This window comes from Eutrigla gurnardus (genome assembly GCF_963514095.1).
Source record: "Eutrigla gurnardus genome assembly, chromosome: 4".
NCBI lineage: Eukaryota > Metazoa > Chordata > Actinopteri > Perciformes > Triglidae > Eutrigla > Eutrigla gurnardus.
In genome coordinates, this window is record NC_139918.1 from 17,138,482 (window position 1) to 17,159,023 (window position 20,542).

The following is a 20,542-nucleotide window of genomic DNA, read 5'->3' on the forward strand; positions in this document are numbered from 1 at the left end:
CATCTGCAACATTTACGGGAATTTAACATTTTATTTATTTATACACATACTGTATATGATCAAACACGTCTGACCTTCTCATATAGGTAAGGGACATCTGAACTGACACAGCTGCTGAACTCATCAGGTTTATTAAAGTTTGAGCAGGTGATTCTATTCAGAAACACTTTCTGTTATATTACTTGAAATCCTGGCCACACACTGATAGCAATGAATACATTAATGCTCTGACGACATTTTTAAATATGTAGTCTGTGGCCATGGCAGGACTGTAAAAACCCCGTACAATCAAAAAACTTGGGCCGGATAATTGGACGGCCTGTCTGCCTGTCAATGCTTACTTCCTGACTGCACACGGCTTTGAACAGAGGTCTGAACGAAGGGGGCGGGACTATTTTGATCCAGCAATGCGTTCAAAGTCTCTGTGGTTTTTCCAAATGACCTACATGGTATTATTGATAAGTCAGATGTAACAATGATGTAAAAAAGATGTAAAAAATAATGTAAATAATATTGTTGCATTTCACAAATCTCAACTCACTTTACCTTTGATATCTTGTCAGGCCGTATATGTGTATATATGTATTCATGTTATTTAGATGTGTTGATGTTACAGACTCACTCACTCAAAAACTCAATTGGTTCTTAAGCATCTTTCTAAAACGACAAAGATTAAATCCCACGTTGTTGTAAAACAAACATTCTTGCGGCTGCATGTCAAAACCTAATTTTAGGACCTTTACTTGATGTTGTGCTCACACGGAGTCTAATCCTACATAAAGTTGTTCAAGTGACCACACAGGAAGCCTCAAAGGAATGTCAGCATGGAAGCATTGTTTTCTGGGTCAAATGAAAAAGCTGTCCAGTCAGTGTCCTTTCCTTTTTTGTTCTAACAGTTTAATCTGCAGGGAGGGCAGGGAGTGTTGAACAGAATGCAGAATAGGACAAATAACAAACACATTTTTAATAAAAGTTTAATAAAGTGAATTTATGGAATGACCACCACCACCACATCAAGGCTGCATCCCCTATGGGGGGAGGATCTAAAATGTGAGAAGCACTCTCTCAAGCTCTTCATCAAAAACGGTACAGTACTGTGGCTTTCACCTAATCACCACTAGAGGGCACATGTAATGGGATTATGGCCAAAAAACCACGCCCCCACCCCCCCCCCCCCCCCCCCCCCCAAAAAAAAACAGCACACACATTGCATGTCAAACAGACAGATGGCGCAATTGCTGCAGAGATGCTGACTTGTACAGTTGCGAAAAAAAAAAAGATCTATTTTCTCACAACAAACAGAGCCAGGCCCCGTTCTCAGCGCCCATTGATCTTTGTGCACACAACCACGAGGACGCAGCGACGGGTCCTCCGCTTGGATGTAATGTGTGATGCAGAAAGCTGCTGATGGTTTTAGGGTCATGTTAACGTTGCTTACAGACACAGACTGTTGGACACACCGTGATTCGTTCATGTAATTTTGGCAAAGCCTGCTGTCAGAGAAAGAGGAGGCTTCAGCAGCCAGGAAAAGGTAGAGAGAGAGAGAGGAGGGGGGGCGAGAGAGAGGGAGAAAAAAAACATGTATTCCTGACAGCCCATTGGTCCAAATTTTCTCAGCGCTGCCACAATACTGCACACACGTGACCTCCCTGTTTTCACCCAGTTAAACGCGTGTACTTAAAAGACGGGCCACCACCACCACTACCATTCACCGACACAAGCACGATTAACACAATATATTCATGCCAGCGCGGTAACGTCGCCGCTGCGGGGACCCGGATCGCTGGAAGCGGACCATGGCGGCTGCCACGAGCAGCAACACATCCACGCTACAGATCAAGCACTCCGGCATCGAGCATACGCGGAAACGCATAGACCCGAGGAGGAGGCAAGCGGCGTTGTCTTTTCTCAGCAACATCTCGCTGGACGGGCGACCCGTGCAAGACGACGCAGACACCCAGAACGAGGAGGATGAGTCGCTGGAGGCTAGGACTAGACCGAGCCTGGTTTCACCGGAGCGCTCGGGGTACGGCGCTGCTGGCGCCGCCGCCGGGGCTGCAGCTGCAGCGGCGGCTGCTGCGGCGGCGGCGGCGGCGGCGGCCGCACAGGCGGCGGCGAACACGGCCGCCCAGGCGCTCGCTTTTGCAAACCAGGCTCTCCTCGCAAACAGCCGGGCCGGGTTCGGGACGGGTCCCGCAGTCGGCCCGGCGGCTCCGGACATGGACGGCGACGCTTTCCTGCCCTCGACGTTCAGCTCGCCGTTCTCCGCGGTGCCAGCGTCGACTAGAGGGAGGCTGCAGACGTACACTCAGGGAATCCTACCTGCGCCCTACTCCAGGCAAACCTCCCAGAACTACATCCTGGACGGCGGACAGATAGCCAACTCTGCAATAGAGCTGCAGAGATCCAGGTAACCATGCAAGTCCACCGTGGCTCGGTGTTGGAGGTGCAGGATCTGCATAGTCAGGTGGTTAAACTGTGTCAACATAGCAACCAGAAACACAGGAGCAGCCAGTCCCTATGTCAGTGTCATTTGTTTTCAAATCCATAGTGCATATCCATTACTGGCTACAATGATATGCCACTGAGAATCACTCTATTGCAGTTTGTTTGTTGCTGTCCATTCACCTCCTGCCTACAGTAGCAGCAGCCAGATCATTGTGTAATTTGTCCAGTTTTAGTAGATAACAGGATACATTTCACAATTTGGCACTGTGGTTATGAACAGCTTTTATTTTTTAACCTCCAAACAACAGAAAATGGTATATGTTATGGACACACATTCCAATTCACTTATCATTGCAATTATGTATTTGTAAAGGTGTAATAAGTTCTAATACAACCTCAGGATTTCATCATTGTTGCCACAATTTATGACGATGAAGTGATTGTGATGAAGTCACCAAAAACACTTTTATAGTGATAATGACCCCTTGGGATGTGCTATTTTGCTTCTTGCAGGTTGTTTTTCTTTAAGTGTTCTTGTAAAGGTGCTTTCAGGTTCCCAGTCTGCATGGACGCAACACCACACAGCGGGAGGATAAAGTTCAGCTGTGTGTTTGTGTACTGCATGCAGGTGGTTGTAGCCATGTGACTCACTGGTCTGCAGAGGTGCAGTATCATCATAGGGGTCCAGCAGCTGTGGAGCTATAACCTAGTTTCCAGAGGGAACTCATCAGTTTTTTTTTTTTTTACTGGATTGCTCACATGCTCTCATGCTAGTTGTTAAATTGACTAGACCTTAAAATAATTTTTGATGAATGTCATTCCAAACCCCCTTCCACACACCTGCCGTCACCCATTCCTCGGCGTGATGTAAACATCCTGTAACTCGACCCCTCCTGTTCAGCTACATAATTAACGGGGGGGGGGCTGCTCCACGTGGATGTCTTTTCTTTGCCCTCTGCGTCCACTTTGTCTTCACACTGGAGGCACGAGGCGGGTCTGGACGGTCTAAACTCGCTGCAGGACAGCTGTCAGTGACAGTCGTCTCATGGTTCTCTCCCTGTCACAACCTGCTGGCAAGTCGCTTCTGCTCCGCTCTCCATTCAGAGCCTCCCCCTCTCTCTCTCTCTCTCTCTTACACAAATCCTCCCCTTCCTCTGTCGTCTCTGCCAGACTTCTCAGGAAGCTCTGCTTCATGGCGAAACACTCAATAAGCATTTAGTTCCTTTTCCTGACCTCATGGAAATGCACCGCCGAACTAACAGCTTCTGAAAGCCTTAATCTGTACTTTTTCATAATGAAAGAAGTGCATTGGAGACGTCTTATAACCATCCATCATTTTAAAAAAAGGCTCCAAATAAAGTTAACCTTCATGCAAAACAATCTCACCACAGCGTTGATTTAGCTGTTCGGGAGTTTTCGATCATAACACACAGTCTTCCTCAGCAGATGCCATGTTGTGATTGAATGAGAGATATTTCCACTTTCATTTGAAAGACCTCCTGTTCATGTTGCATAGGATTCTTTCATTAGCTGTTTTTGACCTTCAATTCTTGGGCCAACATGCATGAGAAGAACCTAAAGTGCACAGAAATATGTCAATTAAAAACAATGACAGCTGAGCAATCTCCATCTGCTCAGGAAGATCATGTGATGTGATTGAAAGCCCCAGAACAAATACTAAATGGACCTTGTGTTGAGATATTTCCTCCATCCGTTGTTTTCAAGGTCAAAAATGAACTTTAAGTCTTAAAGTGAAAATAGTTTATATGGTATGATTTTCAACCATATTGCATTCCACAAAATGATGCCATTGGAAACATTTTAAATGCTCCATGGCCACCAGTTTTGCAGGGTATCATTAGAATGTTTAATAAACGTGTTTTTATGTTTAATGGGGGAAAAGATGTTTTCATGTAACAAAAAGAGGCCAAATTTCTCAAATGTTGAAAACAAGCAGCCGTACAAGAACATCTCCTGGATGAGAGAAAATTGGCAGAATTATTACTTATTATATCATTAATTAATTATTTCATTCAATTATTAAAAAAAAATCTCGGCCAGCTTTTAGTACTTTTACCCAAAACTGCATGAGCCAGCCGGATCCACAGTGCTGCCTCTCACGTCTCCGTTTGTAAACACAGGACGACGGTTAGACCCCGACTGCAGGAATGTGCTTGGAGGACGTCGGTACAAAATGAATTCTAACGTTGAAAAGTAAGCAACCTGCTGATGGAGCGCGGCCCATATTCCACCGGCGTGCAGACAGACGAGCGCGTCGCACAGTACCCGGTTTGTTTTGTGAGGGCAGCTGGTGGAAACGTGTCCAGAGGTCCCTGGCTGGGAGAGGCAGGATGCCCGGGCTTTCTGAGAAGCAGCCTGGCTCTCCGCTCTGTGTTTTCTGTCCTCCGCTTCCTCTCGCAGAGCCATCAGAGACACACTCTCCCCTCAGACTCTTGGCCTTCAGTCCTGCTCCCATTCAGGAAGTCGCAGAGCCTCTGATGTGCTGCCAAAGTCGACTTTCCTGAAGCCGGCGCTGCTTTGGACCATATCCTCATCAGAATCCAATGCATGAAAATGATGTATGATTTGACATTCAGCTTCCACTCCTCATCCTTCATCCATCACAAAGCGGTGCGCCAAGAACCGCAGATTTAAATATAGCATATACCTATTACCATCTGGCTTTGCCTGCCTAAGGTGTACAGCTATTTTCATTTCGTCTCTTTTCCTCCATAAAACATATCCAAGTCTCCTCACATCCTCTTTCAGTTACATTCCCGACACCATTAGAATGAATCACGTACTTAACGGCACTTTTAACCAGATTTTTTCACCATGAGGCAGCAGAAGCTGTGGCTGGAAAACAGGCAGCACAAGCCATCATAATGGCCCTGTGGAGTTCTGAGCGACTGGGTCACATACTTTGTGGTTATGAGGTTGATTGTTGTTCGCTGAGGTCATTGTTGGCGTAATCGCAGGATTATATAAGACTGGTTCATTTTCCTTCTCCGTGTCTGAGCTGTCACCGAGCATTCAGGAAAGCCTTTCGGATTTGACTGAGAAACCCACTTCGAGTGCAGAGCAGCGGGGGGTCAGCATGTGTTTCTGAACCCCCGGAGATGAAGTTTCCACATCGTGACTCGTTGCGTTTTCACCCCGAACGATGGCGTTTCTGTTTGTTTAACTTCCTTTTAAGCCTGTTTTTTTTTTTTAATTTTTAATCTGCTGATGCGTTCCATTTGTCCTCCCGGTGTTTGACGATCAGGGAGGCCGAACCGCTTCAACCGGATTTTTTTTTCCCCCTTTCTTTTTAATCACAATAATCATTTCCAATTTCCTGGGCTGTGTTTGTGTGAAGGAGCCCAGAACATTACATTTATTTCCACTCAGTGACTCTCAGGCAAATTGGAAGACTGTGTCCCGTGGCAAGCTGCCAACAGGGCGTACGTGTGAAACGGTTTAATCTCCACATCTCAATAGTCCACTTGAGTTTTATGGCATCGTTGCGTGGCACTGCTGGGCAGGATTATCAATAGCTGCTCGAAAGCGTTTTCATTTGAAATGGAACACGGATTCTGAAACATGCTTGAATAAAATCACTTGTGCGGTTGTGTCAGGTACTCAGGGATGCTGGTTGTAGCCCCCCCTCTGCAGCTGATTTATACTGAGGCTGCTTTGAAGCTTCGGACCAGGCCTTGTTAATGTCAAACTGGCTAAAAGCAGACTGGCTCTTCTAGTTGGTAGGAGATGTGTCTGAGGTGAATCAGTGGCCTGGCCGCTGTTATTGTTTCCAGGATTTGTAGCCGCCTGGAAAACATCTTTTGCATGAAAACCACGTCCTGCCGCTGCTGTTCATCTCCAGAGCCGCGATCAAAGTCCTCGCTGTGTCCTTGTGAGCCGGGGTCATACCCTCGGGCCGACTGGTGAATGACTTTTGAAGATCAGTGACGATTCGATGCGATTGTGTCCAAGTGTCACACAGATTGGAGATGGACGGCTACAATAAGAGGTTATTTCTTTGGCACAGATGTGGGATACAGTACAGTAAATGCAATATGCAGGCCTGTGTGTACTGGAATTTGTACTATAAAATATACATTTTTTTAAATTAGTAAAACATTTGCCTACACAAGCTGCAGACGGAGAGAATTATTAGCACCCAGTTGGATTAGTGGTGAATGTAAGTCCAATATTAATGTTCTTCTAGCTGTTTTGGTCTCAACCAACTCCTGAGAAAAGTCTCCACTATGTCCACCAGCTCGATGCTAACTTTGTTTCTGTTGTGTCACACGATGCTGCCAGCACTCAACGGGTCAAACAAGCTAAAGAAGAATAAGACGAGGGAAAATGAAAGGAAAGTTATAGTGCAGTGTCAGGATGATTTTAAGCAAGTTAGCGGCAAACAGAATAGTCTTCAGCCATCATTCAAAAGAAGTGAGATTCGCAGCCGACCTGCAGTTTTGTGGTGCATTAATAACTAAACGTTTGGTGTTGACTCTGGGGACAGAAAGCAGTCGTATCCCAGACGACCTGAAAGACGTGGATGGTTCATAGTGTAGCAGGACTGTATTCAGGCCCTCAACCATTTAATGCTTTATAGACCAACAGTGATTATTATGACATCACACACATCATGGTGTCAAGACCTCAGAACCGGAGTGATGTGATCCACTTCCTTGGTCTCAGTCAGGACTAGTCCCAGATCATAATCCAGCCCATCTACCCTCCATCAGAAGGATGATGCCAGGCTCACCACGAATCACATGATCTCATCCACTCGCCTGACTTTCAGGCAGAGGTCACGACCCTTCATTACAACCATGCACATTGTTCTGCTCATTGGGACATTAATGTGCTTCCTTCCCCGTTCATGATCATTCAGGTCATAATTTACAGTGCGGAAGGTTAGTCGGGATAATGGCTCTCTGTTTCTTGTGGGCTACAGCGTGTAAACACTTATCTCGCCCGTCTCCTCTGGCGTACTCCGCCTGCTCGTACCGGTCCGAACCCCAGGAGATCCTCAAGGACGGAGTCATCTTTTGTTAATCTGTCCTCATGCTCTGCCGTTCATTAACCAGCCAGAGTGGCTTTCCGCTCCGCTGTCTCTCCCTTCTGGCTGAGATGTTCAGCGAAGAGGAGGTCGATGGGGGGGGAAGTGTCATCAGCAGTCAGAGATGTTAGACGATATTTATGGTGCGAACACTCTTTGCTCTGGCTTTGCTGCACATTTATTGATAGTACTTTTTGTTAATTGACACCTAACATGTTAATTTCCACTACCTTTTCAACGTGGCTACTTTTTGCGAGGCCGATTAACAAGTGGGATTATGTTTCTATTGCGGTGTTAAACGTACAATTACAACCTAATTCTGGAAGGGCTCAGGCGCTCTTAGCCATCACATGTGGGTTTGTTTCTTGAGCTGGCAGCCGATCATATAAAAGTTGTCCAGCAGAGTTGGCCTTGTTGAGTCGCACAACCAAAGTGTGAAATAAAGGCCATCTGTAACAAAATGTGTTACATAAAGTGCTTGCCAAGCCAGCTTGTTATCCTCTTAGCAGCTCTGATCCTGGAAGAATTTCTCTTGTGATGTACAAATGATGGAGGAGTGATCGCTGACCACACAGGCACCGCGCGGCGGCGATGACGGACGGTCTCTCTCGACCGCCCCGGTCTTGTTTTTGTAAATGAAACCACACAGAGCAGACGGACACGGGTGATAATTTTACACCATCGTTTGACCTTTTGGACTAAAGGCCTCGGTGACCACACACATTCATTGTTGCAGGGCTTTGTGTCGAATGTGTTTGTTACATCACGTATCAAAGGGTGGAAAGTAGCAGAAAGTTGGCATCAAATCTGTGTAAGAAACATTTTCAACTTTAATTAATGCATAGAGCAGTTTAATATATTTGTCAAATTAAACGAAAAAGAAAGTCTTCAACTTAAGTATTGGCAGAAATGTCAGGCATTACCAACAAATAGTTTATGGCTGTGAAATGCGTGATGGATATGAAGTACAGTGACGTGTTCTTATTGACCTCTTCCTTTATAAAATGTAGGTAAATGGAGATTTGGGTCGATGTTCCCTTCTCTGTCTGTGAATACTGAAACCTTTGGTTTTATCCTAAAAGCTAGACTGACCTCAATTTGTGGATTAAATCCCAGTGCCCACGTTTGCTGTTTAAGGTATTGCTGTGATTGAATGTTGCAGCTATTAATCAAATTGCTTTGCAGGACTTTGTGTCCACGTGTCATTATTTTTGCCAGAGTTGGTTCCTCAAAAGGATGTGTTTGGTGTGGTGATGTCTCTTCACGTCCCCTAACTTGAAACTTCCCTTCTGTCTGACTTCCCAGACGAAGACTCATCTCTCAGCGCTCTTCGCTTGAAACACTAGAGGACATTGAGGAGAACGCTCCTCTACGCAGGTAGTAAACACAAACGCCCTCCCAGTCTCATGTCTCCCACTGGGATTCTCTCTTTTTGTTTTGTTTTTTGAGACACTGATGTTTTCTGCTTGTTTTCTGCTTGTTTTCCCCCGTTTTTAGATGCCGAACCCTATCGGGTTCACCACGACCAAAGAGCTTCAAGAAGATCCACTTCATAAAGAACATGAGGCAACACGATACGCGCAATGGAAGGTACGACGGCTAAACAACGCCGCACTTTAGTCAATACAAGTCCTCAGCGGATAATGGCAGGCTGCCCCCAGTCAATGAGCTGCAGTTTGGATGTTTCTCACATTACAAGCCACATCGTAGGCGAGCACAGACTCACAAATGTAATCGATGGAGCATCCTGTCCATTCATGCAGAGCACAACCTGGTTCTCATGTTATTTTAATCTCTACTCGATCGCTGTTGAAACATTTTGGAATCACACCATGAAATCACAACTAAAAGCGAAGTCATTTACATGAGCATACAGTACACAAATCCTTAAATATGAAGAGAAAATGGTACGGCGGTTGTAATGTTTCTGGGTGTGCAGAACGTAACCAAAGTAACGGTGTTTTTAATGGAGGCCAGGAGACCCAGAAGGTGTTTGCTCATCGATGTCACATACTTTGGCTTTGAAATCGACTCGAGTCAGTCGCTTTTTACGGTACTATGAGATGCGAGGTGTAGTTCTGGTGCTTTCTGAGAAAGTACGTTTTCATATGAATTGTGAAAAAAGCGTTATAGGTTCCTAAAATCAGGTATATTGAGTGAGCTGGATTTTTCCACGCTGTTTAAGAACAGCTTGTTGATTCGCTGATGCTCAAGAACGTCGTGACTCACGTGTTGTTTTATATCCCGATTCATCATGAACAAGAAAAATAATTATTTGACCATTGAGAATACAAATAGCATCATGTCAAGTACGTTTTAACAAAAATGCATCATTGTTGCCCCCGGAAACCCCTGACTACATGCTACAATGCTACAAAACAACGCCCTCGTTTCACACAGCTCATTCTCTTCATCCTTATTTTTTTTTCACTGCACACTCTCTTCAACTTAACCTGTTGCTCTTGACAGATAGATATTGATTAGCTTGTTTACCATTTTTGTTTTTATAGGATAGTCCTTATCAGTGGCAGAAGATCCTTCTATAGTGTATTTTCTGTCCTGCCCTATCAAGATTGTAGCCCAGCAGGGTATGTATCCTACAGCATGCCGTACTTTGTAACCTCCTCCAGCCTGCTCTCTCCTTTTGTTTTCTCATCGTTCCTTTTCCTGTGGATGTATTCTCCTCTGACTGGTGCATACATTGCTAAGGGTTGGTTTTGGTGGATGCATTTGTACCATTTAAGGTTTGTTAATTGATATAAACAGCTGGCTGAAATGGGCTTCTAAAGGCTTGATTTCATCTATCGTTGCCCAGTGCTTGTTGCTTGTACCGCTTTTTCCCCATAACGGCTCCCGTGGCTTTCAGCCACTCTTCCTTTTTTCGTTCAAGTCAACCCATATTTGTCTGTCGCAACTGTCGCTGGCTTCGCTGTCTAGCATTTAAGACTCACCTTTCCCGACTGGGTTCCTGTGTTTCTTAGGTTTAGAAACTTTAGTTTAGTTTCATGTGTTGTCCACTGGTTTAATGATCCACCACACTGGCAGACTGGGTTTCCTGCTACGTGCCCTGCACCAAACCATGCCGGTTTGTAATTAACCATCTTTCTTTAATGTTTTCCTTGTTTTAACGTTCACATGTGCAACAGAAAATCTGTCTTTTCTGTTGGCAATGCTTGTTCTCATTTTTTTTAATCTTGCATGGGGATATCCCCGGTAAGGTTTAGATTCTGACGCCCTCCAGTCACATGAAACGGTGTGTTGTGGTGGAAGTGAAAGAGAAAAGGGCCATAGATAAACGCCAGGGAACACGATGCACGAAAAGAAAAGCTTCACACTGGGCTAAGTGAAGAGCATAAAAGCCTCAATCCGTTGGTGGAATTTCCAAAGCCAGACAATCAGTGCAAGGTCAGGGGTTAATAAACCCCCAGGGCGATCCAATTTGACTGCTCATTGCCGCTAATTGACAGTTAGCGGTTGGACTTTGGCTGGAAGTCAAGTGTCTTAACTGCAAAACAAAATTGTATTAGATGGCCGAGCCCAAACGGCTGATTGTTGCATGTCCATTCTTTCCTCTGTCTTTACGCCAGCTGTAACTACAGCCGTATGGGGGGGGGGGGCTAAATGATCCACTGCTGCCTGATATGGTCCCAACAAAACTTTTGGGAACAAAACATGAAGGCAATCCAGTGAAAACACTAATAACTTAAATTCAGAGGAACGGTTAGACATTTTTTGAAACACACTTATCAGCTTTGAATCAGAGTTGAAAAGCTGATCTGTCTAATGAGCTTAGCATAGAGACTGGAAGCAAGGGTAAACAATTAGGCTGGCTTAGATTTTTGTTTGGTTTTTGTATTTCTTGGACAGAAAAGGTGACAAGGCAGGGCTGCTCCCCTAAAAAAACAAAAACTAAATCAGTCACACATATTCCCCTTCATAAAACCAGCTTTTTACACTTTTTACCAAATAAACAAAGACGTATAACGTGTTATTCTATTGCAGCTTAGTGGACAGAGCCAGGCTATCTGTATCTGTTTCCCCTGCTTCCAGTCTTGCTGCTAAGCTAAGCTAACAGACTGCTGGCTTATGTTCAGCATACTGATGTGAGAGTGGTGAGTGTTAATCCTCTCATCTAACTGTCTGGGAGAAAGCGACCTAACAGACTACTTAACTCATGGGGGGAGGTCTTTGACAACGAGATGGTTCTGGGTTCAAACCCCCCTGAGGGTGTTTTCTGCGTGGACTCGGCATGCTCTCCCCGTCTCTGCATGGGTTCCCTCATACGCTTCAGTTTCTCCGGCCCCTGAAAGACATGCATGTTGGCTAACGCTCCTGTCAGCAGAGTCGGCCCCTGGGGTAAAAAGTGAGGCGGGGTCAACACGCAGAGTTCACATTTTCTCACAGGGATTAATAAAGTATAATTTATTGAGTCTCATAAATTCAGTGTAATGGCTGGAGCTCGGGGCATGACTTCAGGGGGATATTATTACAAGCTAGTCAAGCCAACATGAAACTGTTTATGTGAGCTGTAAAGTATTTGGCAGCCAGGATCCAGATTGTTGTTGCCATGTTAGCATGTCTGCTTTTGTTTGACACGTTTGAAGGGGCATGAAAAGCCCTCTGGATAGATTTATAACACACACAACATACAGACGTTTGAAGCCAGTGATTCCTGCCCATGCATGTTACTAAGCCATGTCAGCTTTTCTCATGACTTCCTTTCGTTTCTCCTTACTCTCAGCAGACTGAAGCACATCAATTATTTTTTCTGGGTCGCTTAATAGAAAAGCTCTCTCCCTAGAAAGCTTTCCGTCTCCTATTTCCCCCCCTTTTTTTTAATTTAATCTCCACTGTTCTGTGAGACGTCTGCTGCCTTGGGATCTCCATTTCTATGATGCATCTATCAACATTGTGTCCTGATGTGCCTGTTTGCCAAATAACACTGTTTTCATTATACCAGATTGGCCCCACATGTCATCAAAACACTGGTAGAGTCATGTGAGGACCCGCTGTGTCATTTCTTCTATTTATCTGGGCAGCGTATTAAACGGAAAGCATGACTGAGCTCTGGAAGATAAGGGAGGAGCAGCAAAAACGAGACAGTGTTACGAGTTAATGTCTGCTGACGCTCTGAAATCCAACCACAATGTAAATATTGTGCTAAAATAGGCCTCGAGTTAATACTACAAACACACAAGTGGATTTTGCCGACGTCTGTCTTCTTGCTTTGATATAAAAGCAAGTTCCACAGACATTTTGGCACATAAAAAAAAATATATCATACATAATATGAACTCTTTATCAGTTATTCATTATGGAAGAGTGTAAATAAAGTTGATGTTACCTTCTTTGTCAGTGAACAGACACACTCATTAGCCTCTACTGGCAGTGACTGACTGATCGTCCCAGTCTACTGTACATTCTCTGCAGCAGACGTTAAACATAGAGATATTTGGTGAAGTCGAGGGCTCTCTGCTGTCCGTCCCCGTGACATACTTTACACTCCAGCAGACGAGTGTTTGACCACAAATCTCCCACAGCAGTTTTTGGAATTTCAGGCATCGGCGAGGCAGCAGCCGAGTCTGAACAGTCCGGCCCGCTAGAAAGAAACTATACTCTCCCTCCCCATCCTTCCTCCCCAGGGTGCTCTTTATTTTTGATTGCCCTCAGATGCACCCAAAGAGCCAGGCAATTACTGAAACTAGACCAGCTGTTGAGTGCAGACACGGGGGTCCATCTGTGAGGTAGAGAGAAGGAGTTGGGCTCGGCCAGAGAGTTCAGGAAAGGGATGGGAGGTCAAAGGAGTCACAGGAAAGCTTGTGTGTACGGTGAAAGCTCTAAAGGTCTTGTGTTCATTAGGGAAGTCAAGCTGGAAGCAGGCGGGCGTCAGCGGCACCCGTCGGGGGGCGTCAGTGCTAAGGAGATGGTGATCGGGCTGGAAGGGGTGGAGCTAGGAGCTGATGGAAAGGTGAGATGCTGCGTGGAGACGGGGAGTACTTATGGTCTTATAATCGATAACTAGATGAATGCAAGACAATCAACTTACACTAACTAATAAAAAAAATACAGTTCACATATTATTAAGACCAAAAATATATAGATATATATTGTAATGGTGTACAATTTTCTATTGCAAGTCAAATTGACTTGCGTTCAACGGTATCAATTACTCAAGCAAGTTACAACAAGGTACCATGGGAAAACTAAATAGCATTTTAGTTGTTTAATGATGGAAAAACAATTCAGTAACAAGCTTTGTCTTATTTTGTTGCATTACAACCTCAAATTGGAATAGATTTTTAGTTGGATTTTAATGGAAAGTGTACGGCGCTCCAACAAACCTGCCAAGAGAGGATGATTCCTCACGGACCGGGCCAGGAAGACATTAAATCAGAGAGGCAACAAAGACACCAAAGATTACCCTGAAGGAGCCGGTCAGCTCTGAAGTGGAGATCGAAGCGTCTTTAAAGCGTTCATTGGAACGCTTTAAAGACGTACACTTCATGGAAGAGCGGCCAGAAAACAACCATTTCTTAAAGAAGAGAAGAGAAAACAGATTTGGAGACTCCCACATGTCTTTTGGCTCCAAACGGGGTTTTCTTCTTTATGCAATGGCCAACATTGATTGGAAACATGGTTTCCTCTTAAATAATGATAAATAATTCTGAACAAGTCACAGCTCACCAGATCTTGATTTGGAAGGGAAATGTGTTAGCCTTCTAGCGTGTTAGCTCCCAGCTACTAAAGAGGCTAGACTGGTGATAAGTTAGCTACTCTTTAAATTCTAACCAACACTTGCCCTGGGTTTTTGATACATTAAGAAGATTGTTTATTTCATATTCCGTCAGTCAAAACACATGCCAGACATTTTTGTCGACTGAGCATTTTGACATGTCGAAGCACGAAACTTCAGATATAAATAATTGCATTATTAATAACTGCATTCCATTAAGGCAAGTCAGTTCCAGGCTGCTGTTATTTTCTATGCTAACTGGGGTGATACTGGGACATTTAATAAAACTGACACTCCTTTTTTCATTTTATTACCACCTGTGCTTCACTTGCTGTGATAAAATGCTGCAGTGAAAATTATACATTATTCCTGTTCAACCTGTTAGATTGCTGACTTTTTTTAAAGGCTATTGCGAAACCAACATTATACCTCCACCCGTGTCTGCAGACTGTGTCCTACACCCAGTTCCTGTATCCCACTAACGTGCTGGGTGGTCGGAGGAACACCATCGACTCCACCTCGTCCTTCTCTCAGTCTCGTAACGCCAGCCATAGGAGCCTCAGTTTGGGCCGAGCCAACAGCAACCAGAGCAGCTTAGACACGGGTCAGTGGACTGCCAACAAGCACTTAACTAAGTCATTTTGAATGCGGTGCACTCCTCACCCTCAGGTGTTTTCTGTCCTTTTGTCCAGTGTGTTTTTTGTGTTTTTTTTATTGGGAAAAGATGCAAATGTTGATTTCTGGCTCAACTGTTACGTTTGTGCCCGTGGCAGGGAATGATTTGGGGGACTTCCGCGAATACGACCCCAATCTGCTGGATGACCCGCAGTGGCCTTGTGGGAAACACAAGAGAGTCCTCATCTTCCCCTCCTACATGGTGAGAAAGCATGCATCTATCACCTCACCACGAGCAGCAACAACAACAATAATATGAGCGACTGCAGCTTTGTTGGGACAGACCCACCTCTGTTTCAACATGGTTTGTTGAAATGTCCTCGGATGTCTGGCTGTTAATGCTTTTTTTATGGTTATTATGGACATTTAGTATTCAGTTTTCCCACCACGACCATGAACAACAACACATCGGAAAGAGTTGTCCGCCTGAATCTTTAAAAGTCCTCCTGAATTGTATCAGCTGTTTTTTGAAAAGGAACCGGGAGGGATGTTTCAGCCAGGTTTTAATCAGCAAGGTCGCCGGCCCAGACTCTCTCACTCCTTCCGGGACCTGAATGAATCCCCTTTATCACTTTATCACAGGACGGTGCTCAGTAGCTACAAAGCAGCACCACAGCAACAGTTAGTGTAGTGTTTGGAGCTCAGCACCGATCACTCTTACTTTTTCCCGGAAAGCAACGGATGTTTTGTTGTGGTTGGGAAATGAAGAAAAAAAAAAAAAAAACCTGACCAGACTCCCACCTCATTCTTCCCTGAGCTCTGTTTTTGTTACGGACACCGACAGAATACACAACAAGGACTGACATAGTTGAAATGTTAAGTCAAGGCCAGGCTATGTTTTTCTTTTTCTTTTCTTTTTTTTGTTCTCTTCCTCCAATTACAAAAGCCAGTGTCTCACAACAATGGCTATTGTTTTCACTACAGGAATGGAACCAGTGCATTCTCAGCATTGCACAGGTTGAACTACTTAGAGGAACTTTCAAGCCAAGGATAATAGGAGTTTTTTTATAGTCTGCACGCAGTTGAGGAATCTGACCTAGAACACTATATTCATTTCCATTCATTTTAAATGAGGTTAAAAATGCTCGGTGGCTTGTTGATTTGGTGTAATGGCATCCTCGTGGTGGAAACGTGGAACGGTGGAGTGTTTTTATGTGTGGAGATAAGTTAGCATGAGACTTGGTCGCAGTAAAGTATGGTTTCTGTCACGCGATGTCATTGCCGATCTGCTTTATGTTAGTTTCTCGGGGCTACAACCATCAATACGCATTCGTTCCCCTTCATGGATGGTGATCAGCAGCGTGTTGTTCAGAGTGGATGCCATTATTCACACTCCATGCGGTCCATGCAATGCCTTACATGCATGTCCGGAGTCATCCATCTTTAGCACAGTAGCATGGTGTTTAAACTCAGTGGACAATATGTTATAGATGGGGTTTTTAGCTTTTCTTTTTTACAACCGTAGTCTATCACTGTGGACAGAAATGATGCCAACTGTCCAAAAATAACTGCCGATTTAATCTGAAGATCATTTTCTCGATTCATTTTTATCATCTAGTGTCAAAACGTGTTGAAAAGTGCCCGATAGAAGTTCCAACGTGACATCCTGAAATATCTCTGAACAACCGTCCCAGAACCATCCGGGTATTTTATCTACTGTCACGCCTGACAAAGCAAAGCGGTGCATCCTCGCATTTTATTTTTTTAAGGCGTTTTGTCAGCTGTGACTGCTGTATGAGAGCAGTGCAGCCGGTTCTAGCCAGCGGAGAACACTCACCGCGCAGGTAGACAGTACTCAATGACTTCAGGTTCAGAATGGTAAATACAGCTCCTGTGCCCATATTCATTGTTGAGTAGGAAGTGTGTGTGTGTGTGTGTGTGTGTGTGTGTGTGTGTGTGTGTGTGTGTGTGTGTGTGTGTGTGTGTGTGTGTGTGTGTGTGTGTGTGTGTGTGTGTGTGTGTGTGTGTGTGTGTGTGTGTGTGTGTGTGTGTGTGTGTGTGTGTGTGTGTGTGTGTGTGTGTGTGTGTGTGTGTGTGTGGCTGGTCTTTTCATGGATTTGTTGACAATAAGCTAGAGCTAGAATATCACCAGACGTATCCTTTAAGTGACACCTGCAGCAGCAGCAGCAGCTCCTGCTAAAGCCTCACTGTGACGGTGGAATCCAACACTAGTGTGTGAGGATCCAGTCACCCTGCCCAGTGTTGAAAGTCTGTGTTATTCTGACACCGTCTCTGGGTTTCCTTTACAGACTACAGTCATTGAATACGTAAAACCCTCTGACCTCAAGAAGGACATGAACGAAACCTTCAAGGAGAAATTCCCCCACATAAGGCTTACACTCAGCAAGATTAGGAGGTAAACCAGACTGTTTGTTTTCTTTCTTTCTTCTTCTTCTTTTCTTACATCAGCTTATTTATTTTGACCTTCTCTCATTATCTGTATTGTTTTCCCCACCTCCCTGCAGCTTGAAAAGGGAGATAAAAAAGTTGGCCCAGGATGAATGTGGTTACGAGGAACCGACGGTGGCCATGGCTTTCGTCTACTTTGAAAAACTTGTGCTTCAAGGCAAACTAAACAAGCAAAATCGGAAACTCTGCACTGGAGCTTGTGTCCTCTTGGCCGCCAAGATCGGTGGCGACCTCAAGAAACATGAGGTCAAGCTCCTGATAGATGTAAGTTTCCTCACTCGCACTTTTTATCTCCATGTCGCATCCGATTAAAGGGTAAGATCACTCAAAAATCAGTGGAGTGAAAAATGACTGGGGAAGTCTTAATGTGACCACAGATCTTCTGAAAGTTTTTTTTTACGCCGTGGGCATCACAAACAAAATTCCTCTGTGGTTTGGGGCAGATGTCTCGACAGCAGATGAATCACAACACGATGAGATAAAAACCAAAACTATTTGCAGGACTAGATGCCTCTCGGGGTAAGAGAAGATTTGGATGTACTGCCCCTTTAAATGTCTCAAAGCTAAAATATAATATTTTGTTCATAAAAAAAAAAGAACATATATGGAGGTCACCAGGTGTACCTGTTGATAGGATGTTTAAAGGTTGAGTGGGTCATTTAGAAAAACCACAGAGTGCTCAACCCTGGCAGAGTGCAATCAGGAAGTAAGCATTGACAGACAGGCAGGCCGTCCAATTATTTTCTCTGGCCCGACTTTTTTAATTGGACGAGGTTTTTACAGTTCTGCCACGGTCAGAGATGACATTTTAAAAATATATTTTATGTCAGAGCATTTATCGTATTGATGGCTATATAAGTTAAGTTATATAAGTTAAGTCATATAACAGAAAGGGTTTCTGAAATGAATCACTGACTCAACCTTTAAGTAGATGGGACACAGAGAAGCCATGATGCACAAAAACAATATTAAAAAAATGGAGGCTATCTTTTCTAGTTGACTTGTAGAATATTGTGATTGTACATACACAGGTCCTGTCAAAGTCCTCTGTGCCCATCCTTGTTGCTGGTTAAAAACCAGCGGGCGTAGTGAGAAGTCAGTAGGAATGCAGCCTCGCACATCTATCTGTTCTATTATTTAATATCGACTCTCTTTTCTGGCAGAAACTGGAAGAGCGGTTCAGAGTGAACCGCCGAGAGCTGATAGCCTTCGAGTTCCCGGTCCTGGTGGCGTTAGAGTTCAACCTGCACCTTCCAGAGCACGAGGTCATGCCCCACTACAGACGCCTGCTGCAGACCTCCTAGCATTAGTGACCCATCAGGAGGTCCTCCTTCTGATCCCCTGCTCCCCGAGGTATCCATCCTTCCACCTCTCTCCCCCTCACCCCCAACGTACCGCTGGCCGTCTCTCACCTGCAGCCGACAGCACTCCCCTTCCTCTCAGAGACCTGAAATCAGCCAAAGGGACACAATTCTACAACTTTCCTCCATTGTTTGACTTCCACATTCGTCATCACTACATGAACTTCTGAACGAAAGGGTTGGACCGTCTGCAAACAGGTTGTTTTTTCTAGTTTGCATGTTTTCACGTCTCCATCTTCACTTTGTATATTTTGGAGCTCTCTTGTTGATTAAGGGAGCTGTTTTTGTTTGAATCGGATGGTGAATCTTTTTTCTTCTCTCGGTTAAAACAACCAATGATTGTAACGTTTTTTTATCATCTCTTTTCATTAATCTCCCTTCTTGTAAACTTTGGTATGATTTGGTTTCCTCCCAACCCGCATAAAATGTAAACAAAAGCCTTTTAAGTGGCTTTTTTTGGCCGGACTTCCTCAGAGCGACTCATCTTTTTGCAAGTCATCGTCTTAAAAGTGCACTTTTTGAATATTGTGAGACATTGAAGGGAAGGGGAACATTTTTTTCAGAGTTGTAATGAGCTTGGGAACTGACCCTGAAAAATAAGCTGTGTTCATAAACACCACCGATTCACCATTCAAACGGACTTTTCAATCGTTTCTCTCTTTTTATGGTTTATTCACGATTTCTAGCCACAACTATCCGCATGAAAAGTAACGATCGTTTGCATACAGGTACTTGCAGACAAGATGGGACTTCCTATTTTCACTGAAGTATTCCATTCATTTTCTACCAGTCAAATGCTTGCAATGGACTTACAGAGACCAGACCCCCTTTTATCCGTGTATTTCCTGTGCTCTATGTTAGAGTGTATTGCTAGCACATTTACGGTGCTGTAACGGGGTCAGGAAGGTAGTTGAGGAGGTGTTTGTGAGCGCAAAAATGCCATTAAACATGATCAGGATTAGCAGATTGACAGTAATGTGCTCTAGTGTTGAGGATAAAAATGTCCTTCACCTGGAGAAAGAGTCCCTTCAGGCTTCAGGGACACTTAATCTGACCTGACCTCTGAGGAGGAGAAAAATCCCCAAATTGATCAAGGACGGATCAAACATTTGCATTTAACTTGAATCAGTATTTGTTGATTTGAAAGTTGTTTCAAATAAAAAACATAAATACCACTGAAAATGTATTGTGACCAGTTTAAAAAGTAATCTTCCATTCATTTGGCATGTATCACAACTTGATTTTCTTTTTATATCACCTTGAAATTGTCTCACACAATACCACAGAGTATTGAAGGAAACAATGTATTGAATGCTGCTCCAAGTATTGATGGTGTATGAATTGAAATAATTAGATTATTACATAAAAATAAATTGTAATAAGAAATGCAAGGAGTGTGCTGATTTAAATTGGGGGAATAAATACTGAGCTTATTTCTGTTTGCAAGCCCAAAGATTTTTCTGTAAGGCGCACACTAAAGACTCATGGGCGACACCTATTACCTGTGTATGTTTGTAAATAAATTGCTTTGCTTGTTCAATCAAAAGAAGACTGAGACATTTTTTTTTGCTTCACCAGATTTAAGTGCGTATTCATGACTCCCTTCACTGTATGCAGCCTCTAAAATACACCTTCGCTTCTGTGTAAAGTCCCTGAAAACATTTCTTCAAATCTTGAGTGCTTCACTTAAATGTTAAAGAATAAGTATTTTGCTGCCTCCTCTGTTGGAAGGTTTAACACTATAACTACACTGGGTGTGGTTATAAATGAGCTTTGTTGCACCTGTAACCACAACAGCGATGTCACAAGGTCTTGTGGTGTGGCTACATGAGAAGTTAATCCACTGGAGCAAAATCAAGATTTTCC

At 44.0% G+C, this 20,542-nt stretch overlaps 1 protein-coding gene across 2 annotated transcripts; it reads left to right on the top strand.

Moving 5' to 3' along the window:
- Positions 1-1,589: 1,589 nt before the first annotated feature.
- On the top strand, positions 1,590-20,231 carry cables1 (Cdk5 and Abl enzyme substrate 1). 2 transcript variants are annotated; one of them, XM_084008578.1, is made up of 10 exons: positions 1,590-2,410; positions 8,804-8,875; positions 8,996-9,088; positions 10,009-10,086; positions 13,358-13,466; positions 14,679-14,835; positions 15,005-15,108; positions 17,156-17,262; positions 17,372-17,579; positions 18,479-20,231. In XM_084008578.1, the coding sequence occupies exons 1-10, from the start codon at positions 1,797-1,799 to the stop codon at positions 18,617-18,619; spliced, it is 1,683 nt and encodes a 560-aa protein (XP_083864704.1). In that variant the 5' UTR covers positions 1,590-1,796; the 3' UTR covers positions 18,620-20,231. The 2 variants fall into 2 exon arrangements, with proteins under 2 accessions (XP_083864704.1, XP_083864705.1); XM_084008579.1 differs by lacking the exon at positions 10,009-10,086.
- The last annotated feature ends 311 nt before the right edge of the window (positions 20,232-20,542 follow it).